Here is a 13653-nt window from a genome sequence, read left to right as displayed (position 1 = left end):
GGGGCTCAATTTCTTTTAACCTCAACTTCCTCCAATGTTTTTTAAAGATGACTTGTGCTTTCTCTCATAGATTAATTGAAAATGACCTAAATACCCTTTTCTTCACCTTCGAATTTTCCTCCAAAATCATTTACAATTTCGAGCTCTTCAACCTTACCCTTGATTATAAATAAGAGAAAGGGACATATCATACGAATTAAGAAAGATTAAAGATAAAGGTTGTAAAAGAAAAATTAACGTAGAATCATAGAGAAAATATCAATCTAAGTAGTTATTTTGTTAGGTAAGCCAGCAGAAGTAGGAGTTGTCTGTTTATGTTTTATCTTTTGAGACTATATATATATATATATAAAAGTAGGAGTATAGTTGGAAAGTATTTGGGAATCTTATTTTGATAAGCAAGGGTTAGAGTTAGAGAGTGTTTAAGAGTCTAGTTATTGTGGAACCCAGCGTATTAACCCATCATAAACCTATTTGGAAAATTCATCTAATCACAACAGCATATTAGCAAAATATAAAACAGTATACAGAATTCAATACATTCAGTGTTTTTAGGGAAATCTTTACAAAGAAAAGGTGGGAATTCCCATCCAAAAATGCGTTGTACCAAGGAAGGAAGGAAGGCACGCACAAACGAGCTGATTGAAGCTTCCTTTGTATCATATAATGAAAAGGGTCATTGGATGATAATTGGATTTGCAGCTTCTCTTGATCTAACTAACATCTACTGCTCTGGAATGCACATCTGAATCGCCTTCAACTCTATCCATAACGGCCTCGATGGACTGTGAATAGTTTTGAAACTGCCACCACCACCAATACACACACTGAATATTGTTTTAATATCTAGGTAGATCAAATTCAATTTTTAATATTTCAAGGTCTGTATGATTGCAGTGAAAATGATTTCCTCAGGAAAAATCAAGTTTCTCAAAAATTGCTTTTCATTGTTTGATGGGCACCTAAGGAAAAGTCCAAAAGAAAGTGGGTTTTTTTAGTTTTCTTTTTCAGGGTGGAGGTTGTGGCATTATTTTCCACAATGAGAAAATTGTTTTCTCTGGTAGAAGATTTGGCCACGGATATGGAATCATTCACCTGTAAATCACATTTTCCTAAGAAAATCATCTTCCTGCATAAATCATACAGACCCTAAGAAAATCATTTCATTTTTCTTAGTGTGCAATTTTAAACTTAAAAGGTTTGAGGAGTAATAGAAATTATATCAAAATTTTACTGAAAACTTATCAAATAAAAGAAAAAATTTGATTTATACGAAAACGACATGCAAAAGAAAGAAAGAAAAAAAACTACTATTGTAAACAGACCTCATTCACTATCTCTTCACATTTACGATGCAGTTGTTGTTGTGTAGCTGCTCCGGATTCTCTTACTGAATTAATTTTCAAATTTATGTTACCCGCCTAATATCAGAAGAGAAGTATACAAGGAAAACATTAGGTTAAAAACAGTTAGAAATGAAAAATCTGACACGGTATATGAAATATTGAGTGATTATTACCTCAGCAACCATAGCTTCAACATTATTTTCCCTTGATGCCAAATCACGCTTCTTTGATTCAACTTCCAACTTCACATTATTTAATTCTTTAGTAACCTCCATATGTTTCAGCTCTCTCTTTTTCTCAAATGCCTTCCTTGACTCCTCCAATTGTTCCACTAGATAAACATCGGTTATTTTAAATTCATATTGAAATATAAAGGAAAACAAATCAAATTAACTTGATTAAACACATACCTTTTCCTTGTCGTTCAACCAGTTTTGCCTCTAAAGATCTATCCAACACTCCTTCATCACTCAACCTAGATTTTAGAACCTTGATGTCTTTATCAATGGTTTTGGCGGAGTTAACCTATTAAATCTCAAAGTTACCACCCAATCGTAAACTGTAGTCAAATTTACTAAATAGTGCATTGCTAGTTCATGGAATTTTTAGAATATTACAATATTTTATATTAAACAATTTATTAACTTATAATTAGATAAAAGTGATCAGTAATGGATACCATTGGAAAATCTAAATTCAAGAGTAAAAAAAAACTTCCCTAAATGATGCCACAAGTTCTAAAAAGAGAGTATAGGACACAACTCAAATTGTTTAATGATGGCACAAGTTCCAAAAAGAGAGTGTAGGAATTAACTAGTAAATGTAGAAAACGACTTTGATGAGGAATCAAGACTTCTCAATTTAGAGTTTATGAGAAGTGGAAGAGGAAAGAAGCCCTTGCACTTGTAGAATACCTCATGTTATAAGGGTATTCTAGGTAATTGTAGTATTATGATAATTAATCCATATTCTTGGTAGATATCTAGTATAATAGAGGAAGAGAGTGTGTGATCTCTCACAACTCACTTTTTCCAATTCTTCTTCTACAAACCCTAACCCTAAAAAGAATAAAACAACAAATAACTTGGTATCAACTTTTAGACCCCAAACATCATCGACATCATCTAGAGAAAGAGAGAATAGAATAGGGAGGATAACCAACTGCCACATATGACGTTAGCATGTACGATTGCTGGCATCATCGAAACTCAACTTTGATGAATGATTTTGAAAGGTATTGATTTTAGGCAATTTTTGGGACTGGTTTCAAGTGACTTGCAGCAGATTTGAGTGAAAAATTGAAAAAAAAGTTTCCAAAAATTCCAAATCTGAAATTTTCTCACGCTCAGATCCATTCAGCTAGTTTTTTTTTTTTTTTTTTTTTTTTGTTATAGTTTATCACAAGAGGTCAGGTCATTTTTTGTAATAAAGCTTATGGAAGTGGCATTGCACGATTTGGATCAAGATCAAAGAGTCAGTGAGGTGCTCTTCAACCTATATATGACGATTTTTAGGTCAGTTTTTGCTATTTTTTTCTCAATTTTTTGAGGATTATGATTGTGAAACTATAAGAAATAATTTTTTGAGTGTTATTGGGGCTTTAACAAAAAAAATTAGATTGGAATCAACATCTATATGGTTATGGGATCACTCTGGGTTATGTGAAGAGCCTGTTTTTGAGTTTTAGACTGGAGTCCTTGATTAACATACTATCTGATTCGTGGAGGTCAAGAGTGAAGTTATAAGGTCTGATTTGTGGAGATCAAGTTTTGTTTCAATGTCTGAGGTTGCTCAATCCTCTAATGCTAGATTGAATGTTGAAGGGAGCATTGCTGTTTCTCAGAATGAAGTTCCCAACCTTCAAATTACTACTGTAAAGTTTAATGAAGAGAACTTTCTTCCTTCGTCTCAATCTGCTATGCTTTATGTTAAAGGAAAAGGAAAGGTCGGATACTTGACTGGTGGAATTACTGCCCCTATGTATGGTAAATGGGATCAAGAGAATGCCTCCATGATGTCTTGGTTTCTTCATTCTATGCACCCAGATATTAGTGATCAGTATTTGTTCTCAATCGGATTGGGAATTCTGTTTGTGTACTTGAGTTGTGATAAAGTATCTAGCAAATGAGACACGGGGACAAGCCCTTATCTGCCTATTACTCTACTCTTCATCATCTGTGGGAAGAGTTGGACCACTATTAGACTTTTCAAACTAAATGTTCAGAGGATGCTGCTACATACAAGAAGTTGGTTGAGGAAAATAAGGTGTTTGAATTCCTTGTTGGTCTGAATTCCGATTATGTGCAAGTATGGGTTCAATTTTGGGCAAAGAGCCTCTTTAGTCATTATTTGAGGTGTATGCATATCTACACCGTGAGGAACGATGTCGCAGTACTATACAACAATATCCTGTTCCAGAGAGATATTTTAGCTTCCATGTCTCAAAGAGGTGGCAAATGTGGTAGTCGTGGTAAAGGTTTTGGCCGAGTGGGGACACCTTCAGATGAGCGTGATAAATTGAAGTGTGAAAATTGTGGTCACACTCACCATACTAAGGAGACTTGTTGGGATCTCCATGGCCGTCCTCAACAGAACGATAGTTTCTCCAGTAGTGGAAGAGGAGGAAACCGCTCTAGTAGTACAAGGGGCTCAAGTGCTCATTTTATTGTCTCTATCGGATGTTCATTGTCAGTTACTCCATCTGCATAGGCTCCTTCTACAAACAATATTGGCTTCTCCCATTATGAGGTTGAGGTTCTCAGACGTCTTTTGGCTCAGTTAGTCACCTAGTACTTCTTCCACGTCATTTACGCATTCAGGTCTCCTAGATTATTGATTTAGGAGCCTCCGATCATATGACTAGTATGTACTCATTTTTCTCGTCATATAACATTTGTTTTGGTAAAGATAAAGTAAAAAATTGCTGATGGATCTTACTCTCCACTGCTAGAAAAGGTAATATCTGTCAAACCTTCTTTGCCATTATCTTTTGTTCTTCATGTGCCCAACTTTACTTTGAATCTCTTATCTTATTAGTCACATCACCAAGTCCTTCAATTGTAGTGTCAATATCTTTCGATCTCATTGTGTTTTTCAGGACTTGGTGACAAGAAATGCGATTGGTACGGGCCATGAGGAGGGGGACTTTACTTACTGGACATTCCATCATATTGCGCTTCACTGATCCAACATATACCTTCTACAATTGGGAAGAGTAGCAATAAGGAGTTATTATTGTGGCATCATCATTTGGGCCACCTATCTTTTTTCTTGTCAAAACAAATGTTTCCTCGGTTTTTTCATTCAATTGTTGTTTTTGAACTTAAGTGTAAAGTTTGTGAATATTTCAAACATACTAGAACTTCTTATCCTACTAGTGGTAGTAAAAGCAGTTCTTTTTTTATCTTGCTCATTCTAATATGTAGGGAGCACCCTATCCTATTGTTTTCTTTCATGATTTTCGATATTTTGTAACTTTTGTGAATGATTTCTCTCATTTTACATGGGTTTACTTAAGGGCAAAAGTAATGCGTGCTATATTTTTAAATCCTTCCACAAAATGATTAAAACCCAATTTGATGCTAAAATAAAAATTCTTAGATCTAATAATGGTGGAGAATGTATCAATGGTAACCTTACGTCTTATTTTGATGATCATGACATTATCCATCAGACCACTTGTGTAGATACTCCTCAACAGAATGGAGTAGCAAAGAAAAAAACCACCACTTTTTAGAAGTTGCACGTTCTCTTTTATTTGCAATGAATGTTCCTAAAGTTTTTTGGTCTGAAACTCTTTTATTGCTGCTTATCTTATAAATCATATGCCATCTAGAATTTTACAATATAAATCTCCTATTGATGTTTTGTGTTCCCCTAACCGTTTGTTTTCCTTACCTCCAAAAATCTTTGTATGTACTAGTTTTATTCATGTGCCCCATTCTGATCGTACCAAGCTTGACCCAAAAGCTCTTAAGTGCCTCTTTCTTGGGGACTTTTCTAATAAAAAAGGGATGCAAATGTTTTCATCCTCCTTCGCGAAAATTTTCTCTATGGATGTGTCACGCCCCAAAACCTATCACTGATCCCCATGACTCTATGACAAATCCCGAGCGTGAGATATTAAAATCTCATGTATAAATTTGATAAACATAATTAACTTGACAATAGTTCAATTCTATCGTAATGATACTAGAAGCAACTCAGTATTATATATATATATATATCAAAGTGACACAAAATCAACTCAAAAAGAGAGGATCATATATATATATATATCAAAAGTCCAAGTACAATATCATTTACTCTCCATAAATGACATGTACAACAAAAAGAATAACAATAGCTATAGTGCAAATATATACAACTATAACCAAAAGAAGATACCAAACCTCTCATCATACTAACAACTATCACTCATACTGAACAAAACTCTTGATTAACATCACTACAAATATCTCCCTCTTTTAGCATCTCTGAGGCAAGTTCCTCACGAATCTCCAATTTAGGGACATCTGAAACTGGTGAATTTTTTTATTTTTTTTGGGGGGTGAGTAATTGAGATTACTTAGTAGAAAAGTTTCTACAATATAATCATATCTGCTCAACTAATCATATTAAACAGTTTATAAATGTGTAGGTTTCACATAAGTATTAATCAATGATAAGAAAACATGCTAAACATCTTGACACATAATAAACTTGGTAATTCTTACCACGTGTTTAAGATAGTTTACCACATAACTCAATAGTAAAATAATCTAACAATGTTTACATGAAATACAAATTACAACATGACAGAGTAGCAATTTAAAGGCTAAGGAACAAAACTGACTTTTATGATCAATCATACATATCATCCTTACACTGTTTATAACCACCACTTGAGCAATCAATATTCATCATTAAAGACTGAAATGAATATCCTGAATCTCAGTAGTGATATTATTCTCTAGTGCATCCCATACTACAAGGGAGAAGATACACCGCTACTACTATCCTAGCTTAACTTCTTACTCTAGAATATCAAGTTTCAGGTATTCACTAATTTTTTAATTATGTACAAACATATATATGTAATACATATACTACTTTCCTTTATTTAAAAATAAAATTGTAATGCGCACCAAATATGTGTGATGAAACCCAGATATCTCAAGTTCATGTATAATATGACTTAAAGGGCAAAGCCCTCTTGCATATGAATTAAATAATCACACAACTATGTCTTACATGGCAGTGCCCTTTGCATAGATAACAACCTCACAACATGACCCAATGCCCTTTGCATAAACACTCAATCTGGATTTCCTCAACACATATACATACAAATGAGAAGCTTGTTCTCATTATAAATCAGCAATAAATCTAAATAGTTTTCTCAACACTATGCTGTTATTTTTAATTCTAAATAGAAAATTGAATAAAAGACAATATATGTACACATATAGTTAGTAACTAAAGAATTCTAAATAATCTTAAAGTAGACTTGATTAGTGTTTGATATTATTTAGTATAAGCATTATACACAATCTATAAAGTATTTATGTGCGTCTATATATAACATTTTAACAACTATTTCCACAGATTTTAAACTACTTAGCAAAATGAAAGAAATATGTATGATTTTTCAAACATATGATAATCTGAAATTAATTTTCAAAAATTTAAAAACTGTAAAACTGAAATAATTATATGAAGAAAGAATAAGTCTTCTTAGCTTTGATCACTCTATGATCCAAGCTTAATAAAACTCTACAACTTCCTTAACTTCCTCTAAGGTCTCAACTTGATCAAACTGTTTTTTTTCTTTCTAAATCTAAGTCAAAATCATCTTTTTCTTCTAAATCTTCTTCTTTAGTTCTAATCTTCTCCTTGAATTTCAGCTACTAAACTTCTTGTTTTGCAGATTTTTATTTCAAATTTGTAGATGTAGTTGTTGTTGGTTGCTAAAATCAAAAGAGAGAAGTTGCTGAATTTCCTTAAAAAAAAGAAAATTGTTATACATTCAAAAATTTTCTTATAAATTATACATAGAAACATCAATTATTTATGTAAATAGACTGTAACTAAGTTACATTAAATAGATTAGTCATTCTAGACACATGGAATGTCTTATGACATGTTTCACGTTAAGTTATGAATCACATGACATGTGTCACATTGAGTTGTGAGTAATTTAACTCAACTCTTTTAACTGATTGGACTCATTTAGTTCAACTATGAGTCATTTAACTCATCTCATTTGCTGAGTTGACTCACTGGAGTTGGGTCAAAGATCCTCATTACTACAAAGCTTACCTTTCCAATATTCGGAGTTCCGATTTTGGTGTTTAGATAATCGATAATTGATAATTTTTCAAGATCTACATACTCGGCTTACTAGTTTTTCCAAAATACTACTCCGTAAAAATATTGATTTTCAGTCCCTAACACATATCTCGAGGTTTCTGGGTTTTGTATCGAACTTGGATTTGGTCATGTTTACAGTTGAACCTATGTTTTTCAACTATTCTGGAACTAATGGTGGAGTCAGGTCATGTCAAAAACATTTCTAAAATAATTTAGGCATTACATCATTATATTACATTTAATCCTCAAAATTTGTGATGATCCATTAGGTCATCACAAGATGTAACATTTTTTAGTCCACTCCCTTTTTTTTCTATTAGGGGAACTCTTCAGGGGGGGAAGTAGTTGCATGAAGAGACATCCCCTCTTCCTATTTCTTATTACATGTTCAATGAAGATAATGAAATGGAAGTTGGTCATAATGGTATTGGACATGGGAAGACTTTTGTTACGAGAGAGAAAGAGTTGACAGTGTTACTCAAAAAGAGGGGGGGGAAGGGGCTATAGAAGACCCTCATGAGCCCTACCAAGCAACTTCCTCAGTTCCTCCTATTTCATGTATTTCTCCTACTTGTCCTGTGGTGATTGATTCAGACCTTATTGTTGTTAGGAAAGATATTTGTTCTTGTCCTCAATACCCTATCTCCAATTTTGTTTCATATTGTGCATTATCTCCTTCATGTCGTAGTTTTTCCTTAGCCTAGTCTTCTGTTCTATTCCTCGCAGTGTCACAGATGCTCTTTCTCAGCTTGAATGGAGAAACACAATGGAAGTAGAATTGCAAGCTCTTGATAAGAACAATACCTAGGATATAGATGACCAACCTCCGGGGAAGAAGACAGGGGAATGCCAGTGGGTTTTTACAGTGAAGTATCACTCGGATGGATCAATTGAGAGATATAAAGCCTACTTAGTGGCCAAGATGAACTTTTTTAGAGTTCTGTCATCTCTTGCAACCAACCGGGATTGGCCCTTGCTACAGTTTGATGTAAAAAATATTTTTTTTGCATGGAGACTTGGAGGAAGATGTTGAATTGTACAGTTGTCATGATTGACTTATATAGTTGTCATAGGCTAATTGTTAGGAAAGAAATCATTATGTATATTTAGTTAGGAAAATTATTATGATCCCTTGAATCAACGGATTTGTAATGATAGGAATTTTTTATGATTTTAGGTAGATTAGTTTCCTATTTTTCTCCCTAGAATAGCCTATATATTTCTGTGTACCTATTATTCTAATTAAATGAGAAATTATCATTCTCTATCCCTTTTTATGATATGGTATCAGAGCATTAGGCTCTTTTTTGAATTTCTATCTTTGATTGCAGTCTTCATTGCTACGTTATTTTTTGTTTCATCCTCAATCCTTTTCTTCCAACCATTTTCTCCTTTCGATCAACATGGCAATATCTGAAACCAAGGCTTCAAATGCCTCGCTCAAACAAACGAGGTCAACACAAATCAAATGACTCGAGATCTGCAGAATGTTCGGGCTACATACAAATTGAATGACAAAAATTATCTCAAGTGATCCCAATTTGTAAAAATGTACCTGAAGGGTAAAGGGACACTCAGTCATCTTCTCGGGACCAGACCGAAAAAGGGAAACCCAAAGTTTAAAGCATGGGACGAAGTTGATTCCATGATCATGTCATGGTTATGGGACTCTATGGATCCTGCAATTAGCGACACCTATGTGTTCTTCACAACAGCAAAGGAGATTTGGAATTCCGTTAGGCGAACTTATTCAAAAGCTTGTGATGCAGCCAAAGTGTATGAGATTAAGGTGACGACTAGTGCAACCAAACAGGGAGGCAAAACGGTGAAAGAGTATGCCAATTTACAAAACAACTTGTGGCAGGAACTCGATCACTATCAAGTATTTGAGATGAAATGCCCAGAAGATGCTGCTATCTTGAAGAACTTCATTGAGAAGGATCGAGTATATGATTTCTTGACTGGACTGAATCATGAATTTGATCAAGTTAGGGTTCAGATACTCAGCAAAGAGGAGACACCTTCACTGGAGGAGACGATTTCTCTAGTTCAGGTAAAAGAAAGTCGAAGGGGCATAATGTTCGATCCTCAAGCTTTAGATGGCTCAGCCTTGGTGACTAAAGTTGAATAACCTCAGATGCAAGAAAGGGGGAAAGCAAACCTGTCAAAATTATCAGGGAGAGATAATAAGGATAATTTGTAGTGTACCCACTATAAAAAACCAAGGCACACCAAGGAGAATTGCTGGAAATTGAACAGTAAACCACCAAGCCGACAATGGGAAAACCGTGGAGGTCAACACAAGTCTCAATCTTAGGCTCACCTGATAGAACAAATCAACCAAAACAGGGGACTGGAGAAACGAAGACTCATAGTGAAGAGATTGAAAAACTCAGAGGCTTGATTGGATATCTTAAGAATCCTTCTGGTGCATGTTCATTGGCACTCTTAGGTAAGTCTTCATTTTGTTTTGGATTACATGTTTCAGAAAAGTGTTTGACCAACTCTTGGGTAATTGACTTGAGGGCCACAGACCATATGACTTACACCTGACAATATTTTAGCACTTATACTCTGTGTCCTAATAGTAGGAAAATTACCGTTGCAAATGGTTCTCTTGCTATAGTTGCAGGATTAGGAGATATATTTGTGATGCCTTCTCTTGTCCTTAAAAATATTTTCCATGTACCAAAATTGTCAGCAAATCTTGTTTAAATTCAAGAGCTAACAGAAGGCCTAAAATGTTATGCAACTTTCCATCCTTCTTACTGTGTTTTTCAAGACCAATGTTCGGAAAGGAAGATTGGACTTGCTAAGGAATGGAATGGGCTTTACTATCTTGAGACATCGAGTACTTCAAAGAAAATCATGAATAATTTGTTTTTATCATTTCTCAATTCTTCAAATAAAGATGTCATTAGGCTTCACCATTTTCGTTTAGGTCATCCATTCTTTAGAGTCTTAAATATCATGTTTCCCTCTTTGTTTAAATGATTGAATGTTATCGATTTTCTTTGTGATATTTGTGAACTTGCAAAACATACTCGTGTATCATTTCCCATTAGTAATAAAAGATGTTCTCACCCTTTTGAATCGATTCACAGTGACATTTGGGGACCGTCTACAATTCCAAATATTTAGGGGTCTCGATGGCTTGTTTCTCTGACTGATGATTGTACTAGGGTTACATGGATATTGCTGATCAAACAAAAATCTTATGTTAGCAGTGTCATTCCTAACTTCCACTCCATGATACAAAACCAATTTGGGGTAAAAATTAAACACTTTGGGTCTAACAATGCAAGGGATTACTTCAACCAAATTTTGATACCCTACTTTCAAAAAGAAGGCATTATTCATGAATCATCATGTGTTAGCACACCACAACAAAACGGGGTTTCTGAAAGGAAAAATGGCCATTTACTAGGGCATTGTTATTTCAAGGGAATATTCCTAAATGTTATTGGGGGGAGGCTATACTTACTACCACATACATGATCAATAGGTTACCCTCACGAACATTAGATTACAAAACTCCCATGGAAAGTCTTGCAAAATTTCATCCCCATGTCAGAACCTCAAACGATCTCATACCCAGAGTCTTTGGTTGTACCTCTTTTGTCCATATTCATAGCCCTAATAGAGGAAAGTTAGACCCCAGAGCAATCAAATGTGTGTTTCTTGACTATTCATATACACAAAAAGGATATAAATGCTATCATCCTCCTAAAAAATTTTACATATATGCAGATGTCCCCTTTGCTGAAAACAAACCGTACCTCACACAGTCCCATCTTCAGAGGGAGATTCTACTTATGGAAGATAAAGTTGTGGTGGTGATCTCAGTTCCTTTAGGTAACCCTTACCATCTCCATCTACTCAAAAACAGTATGGCCCAATCTCCATCGAGTCTGTCTCAGTCCTGACTCTGTGTCAATACCCGTTCCAGAGTTTGTGTCCACTCCAATACCCATCCATACTCCAGTCACTCCAATGTCTGTCCGCATTTATGACTCGATGAGATTTCCTTAGGTATACTCAAAGAGAAAAGTTGTTCCAAGCCTGACAAAAGTCTAAAATGACATCCCGAACTCTGCTAATGAAGATATGGTAAGTTTTGATTCTCCCTTGCATATACAATCTATTGAAACACCAAAAGGGGGTTCTGATGTTCCTATTACTGTTGGGAAAGGTACTAGAGAATGCACAAAACACCCTTTATATCCATTGTCCTAATATGTGTCACTTAAAAGTTAATCACCACTCCATAGAAATTTTATTGAGTCTGAACACTATTTCTGTTCCAAAGACTTCATCTGAGGCATTGTCAAAAAGGGAGTGGAGGAATGCTATGAGAGAGGAGATGGATACACTGGAAAAAAACAAAACATAGGAGCTTGTTGTTAAGCCAAAAGGAGAGAATCAAGTGGGAAGGTCCTATGAAGTTGTCTTGTGACAATAAGTCAGCAATAAACATTGCTCATAACCCAGTTCAGCATGACAAGACAAAGCATGTCGAGATTGACAGACACTTCATCAAAGAAAAATTGGAAAGAGGTCTAATTTGCATGTCTTATGTGCCTTCAAAGAGTCAACTAGCAGATGTCTTGACCAAAGGACTCAACAGTGCAACTTTCCATGGAATTATTTCCAAGTTGGGAATGGAAGACATCTATTCTCCAACTTGAGGGGTGTGTTGAATTGTACAGTTGTCATGATTAACTAGTATAGTTGTCATAGTCTAATTGTTAGGAAAGAAATCAGCATGTATATTTAGTTAGGAAAATTATTCTGATCCCTTAAATCATGGGATTTGTAATGATAGGAATTTTTTCTGATTTAGGTAGATTAGTTTCCTATTTTCACCCTAGAATGGCCTATATATTTCTGTGTACCAATTATTCTAATGCAATGAGAAATTCTCATTCTCTATCCCTTTTTACGAAAGAAGAGGTACATACGGTACCACCTCCAGGCTTTAGGTGTCCCTATACAGATGGGAAAGTTTGCAGATTGAAGGAGACTTTGTATGGCCTGAAACAATCACCTAGAGTATGGTTTGAAAGATTTCGTAGTCCCATAATAAAGAATGGATAGATACAAAGCCAAACTGACCACACTTTATTCATCAAGCACTCAAATAAGAGAGTTACAGCTGGTATAGTCTACATGGATGACATAGTAGTAACTAGTTTCATAATGTGATTGAAAAACTGAAGAGTCACTTAGCGAAAGAGTTTGAGATCAAAGACCTTGGTCAATCAAGGTACTTTCAATTGTAAATGTAACAGACCCAAGTCAGATTGAGGGAAAAATAGAGAGAAAAGGACAAAGCAGAAAAAAAAAAAAAAAAAGAATAAAGGGTTGAAGTGCATGAATGAATCACATGACTCCAAGAAATTCTGTTTATGTCAATTTTAACTTGGGAGTGACAAAAATACACCCTTACAAATAGAAAAATATTAGAAAATCCACAATAGAAAGTTAATAACTATTCTACCCTTACAACACTCCCCCTCAAGTTGACGCATAGATATCAACCACACCCAACTTGCCCAAAATATCATAAAGTTGAGAACTATTAACACCTTTGGTGAGAATTTCTACAAGAGAATCTTCTATTTTCACAAATGGTGTGCACACAATACCAAACATAATCTTTTCTATGATGAAGTGACGATCAACTTCTATATGTTTGGTTCTGTTGTGTTGAGCTGGGTTATGTGTAATACTAATTGCTACCTTGTTATCACAATACAACCTCATTGAGCCATCTACATGGAAGCCAAGCTCTTGAAGGATAGTCCTTAGCCATAACATCTCACAAACTCTGAACAAAAGCTCTAAACTCAACCTTTGCACTTGACCGAGCCATAGCATTTTGTTTCTTGCTCCTCCATGTTACTAGGTTACATTCTACTATGGTATACTATCCAGAAGTAGATCTCATATCATC

The 13653-nt window shown here is 34.8% G+C and overlaps 1 protein-coding gene across 1 annotated transcript in view; it reads right to left on the bottom strand.

The window, feature by feature from the left end:
* Positions 1-488: 488 nt before the first annotated feature.
* Positions 489-13653, bottom strand: part of LOC147409927 (kinetochore protein) — a 34810-nt gene continuing 21645 nt past the window's right edge. The window contains exons 8-11 of the mRNA XM_086432103.1: positions 1757-1871; positions 1520-1677; positions 1326-1421; positions 489-803 (exon numbers count right to left, since the gene is read on the bottom strand). Coding sequence (XP_086288229.1) covers positions 714-803; positions 1326-1421; positions 1520-1677; positions 1757-1871 — 459 coding nt within the window. The 3' untranslated portion in view covers positions 489-713. The remainder of the gene's footprint in view (positions 804-1325; positions 1422-1519; positions 1678-1756; positions 1872-13653) is intronic.

The sequence above is a fragment of the Akebia trifoliata genome, chromosome 2, assembly GCF_017979445.1.
Source record: "Akebia trifoliata isolate Shusen 1 chromosome 2, ASM1797944v1, whole genome shotgun sequence".
In the NCBI taxonomy this organism is placed as follows: Eukaryota; Viridiplantae; Streptophyta; class Magnoliopsida; order Ranunculales; family Lardizabalaceae; genus Akebia; species Akebia trifoliata.
Note: the sequence above shows the minus strand (reverse complement) of the source record. Positions and strands in the feature narration are given on the sequence as shown.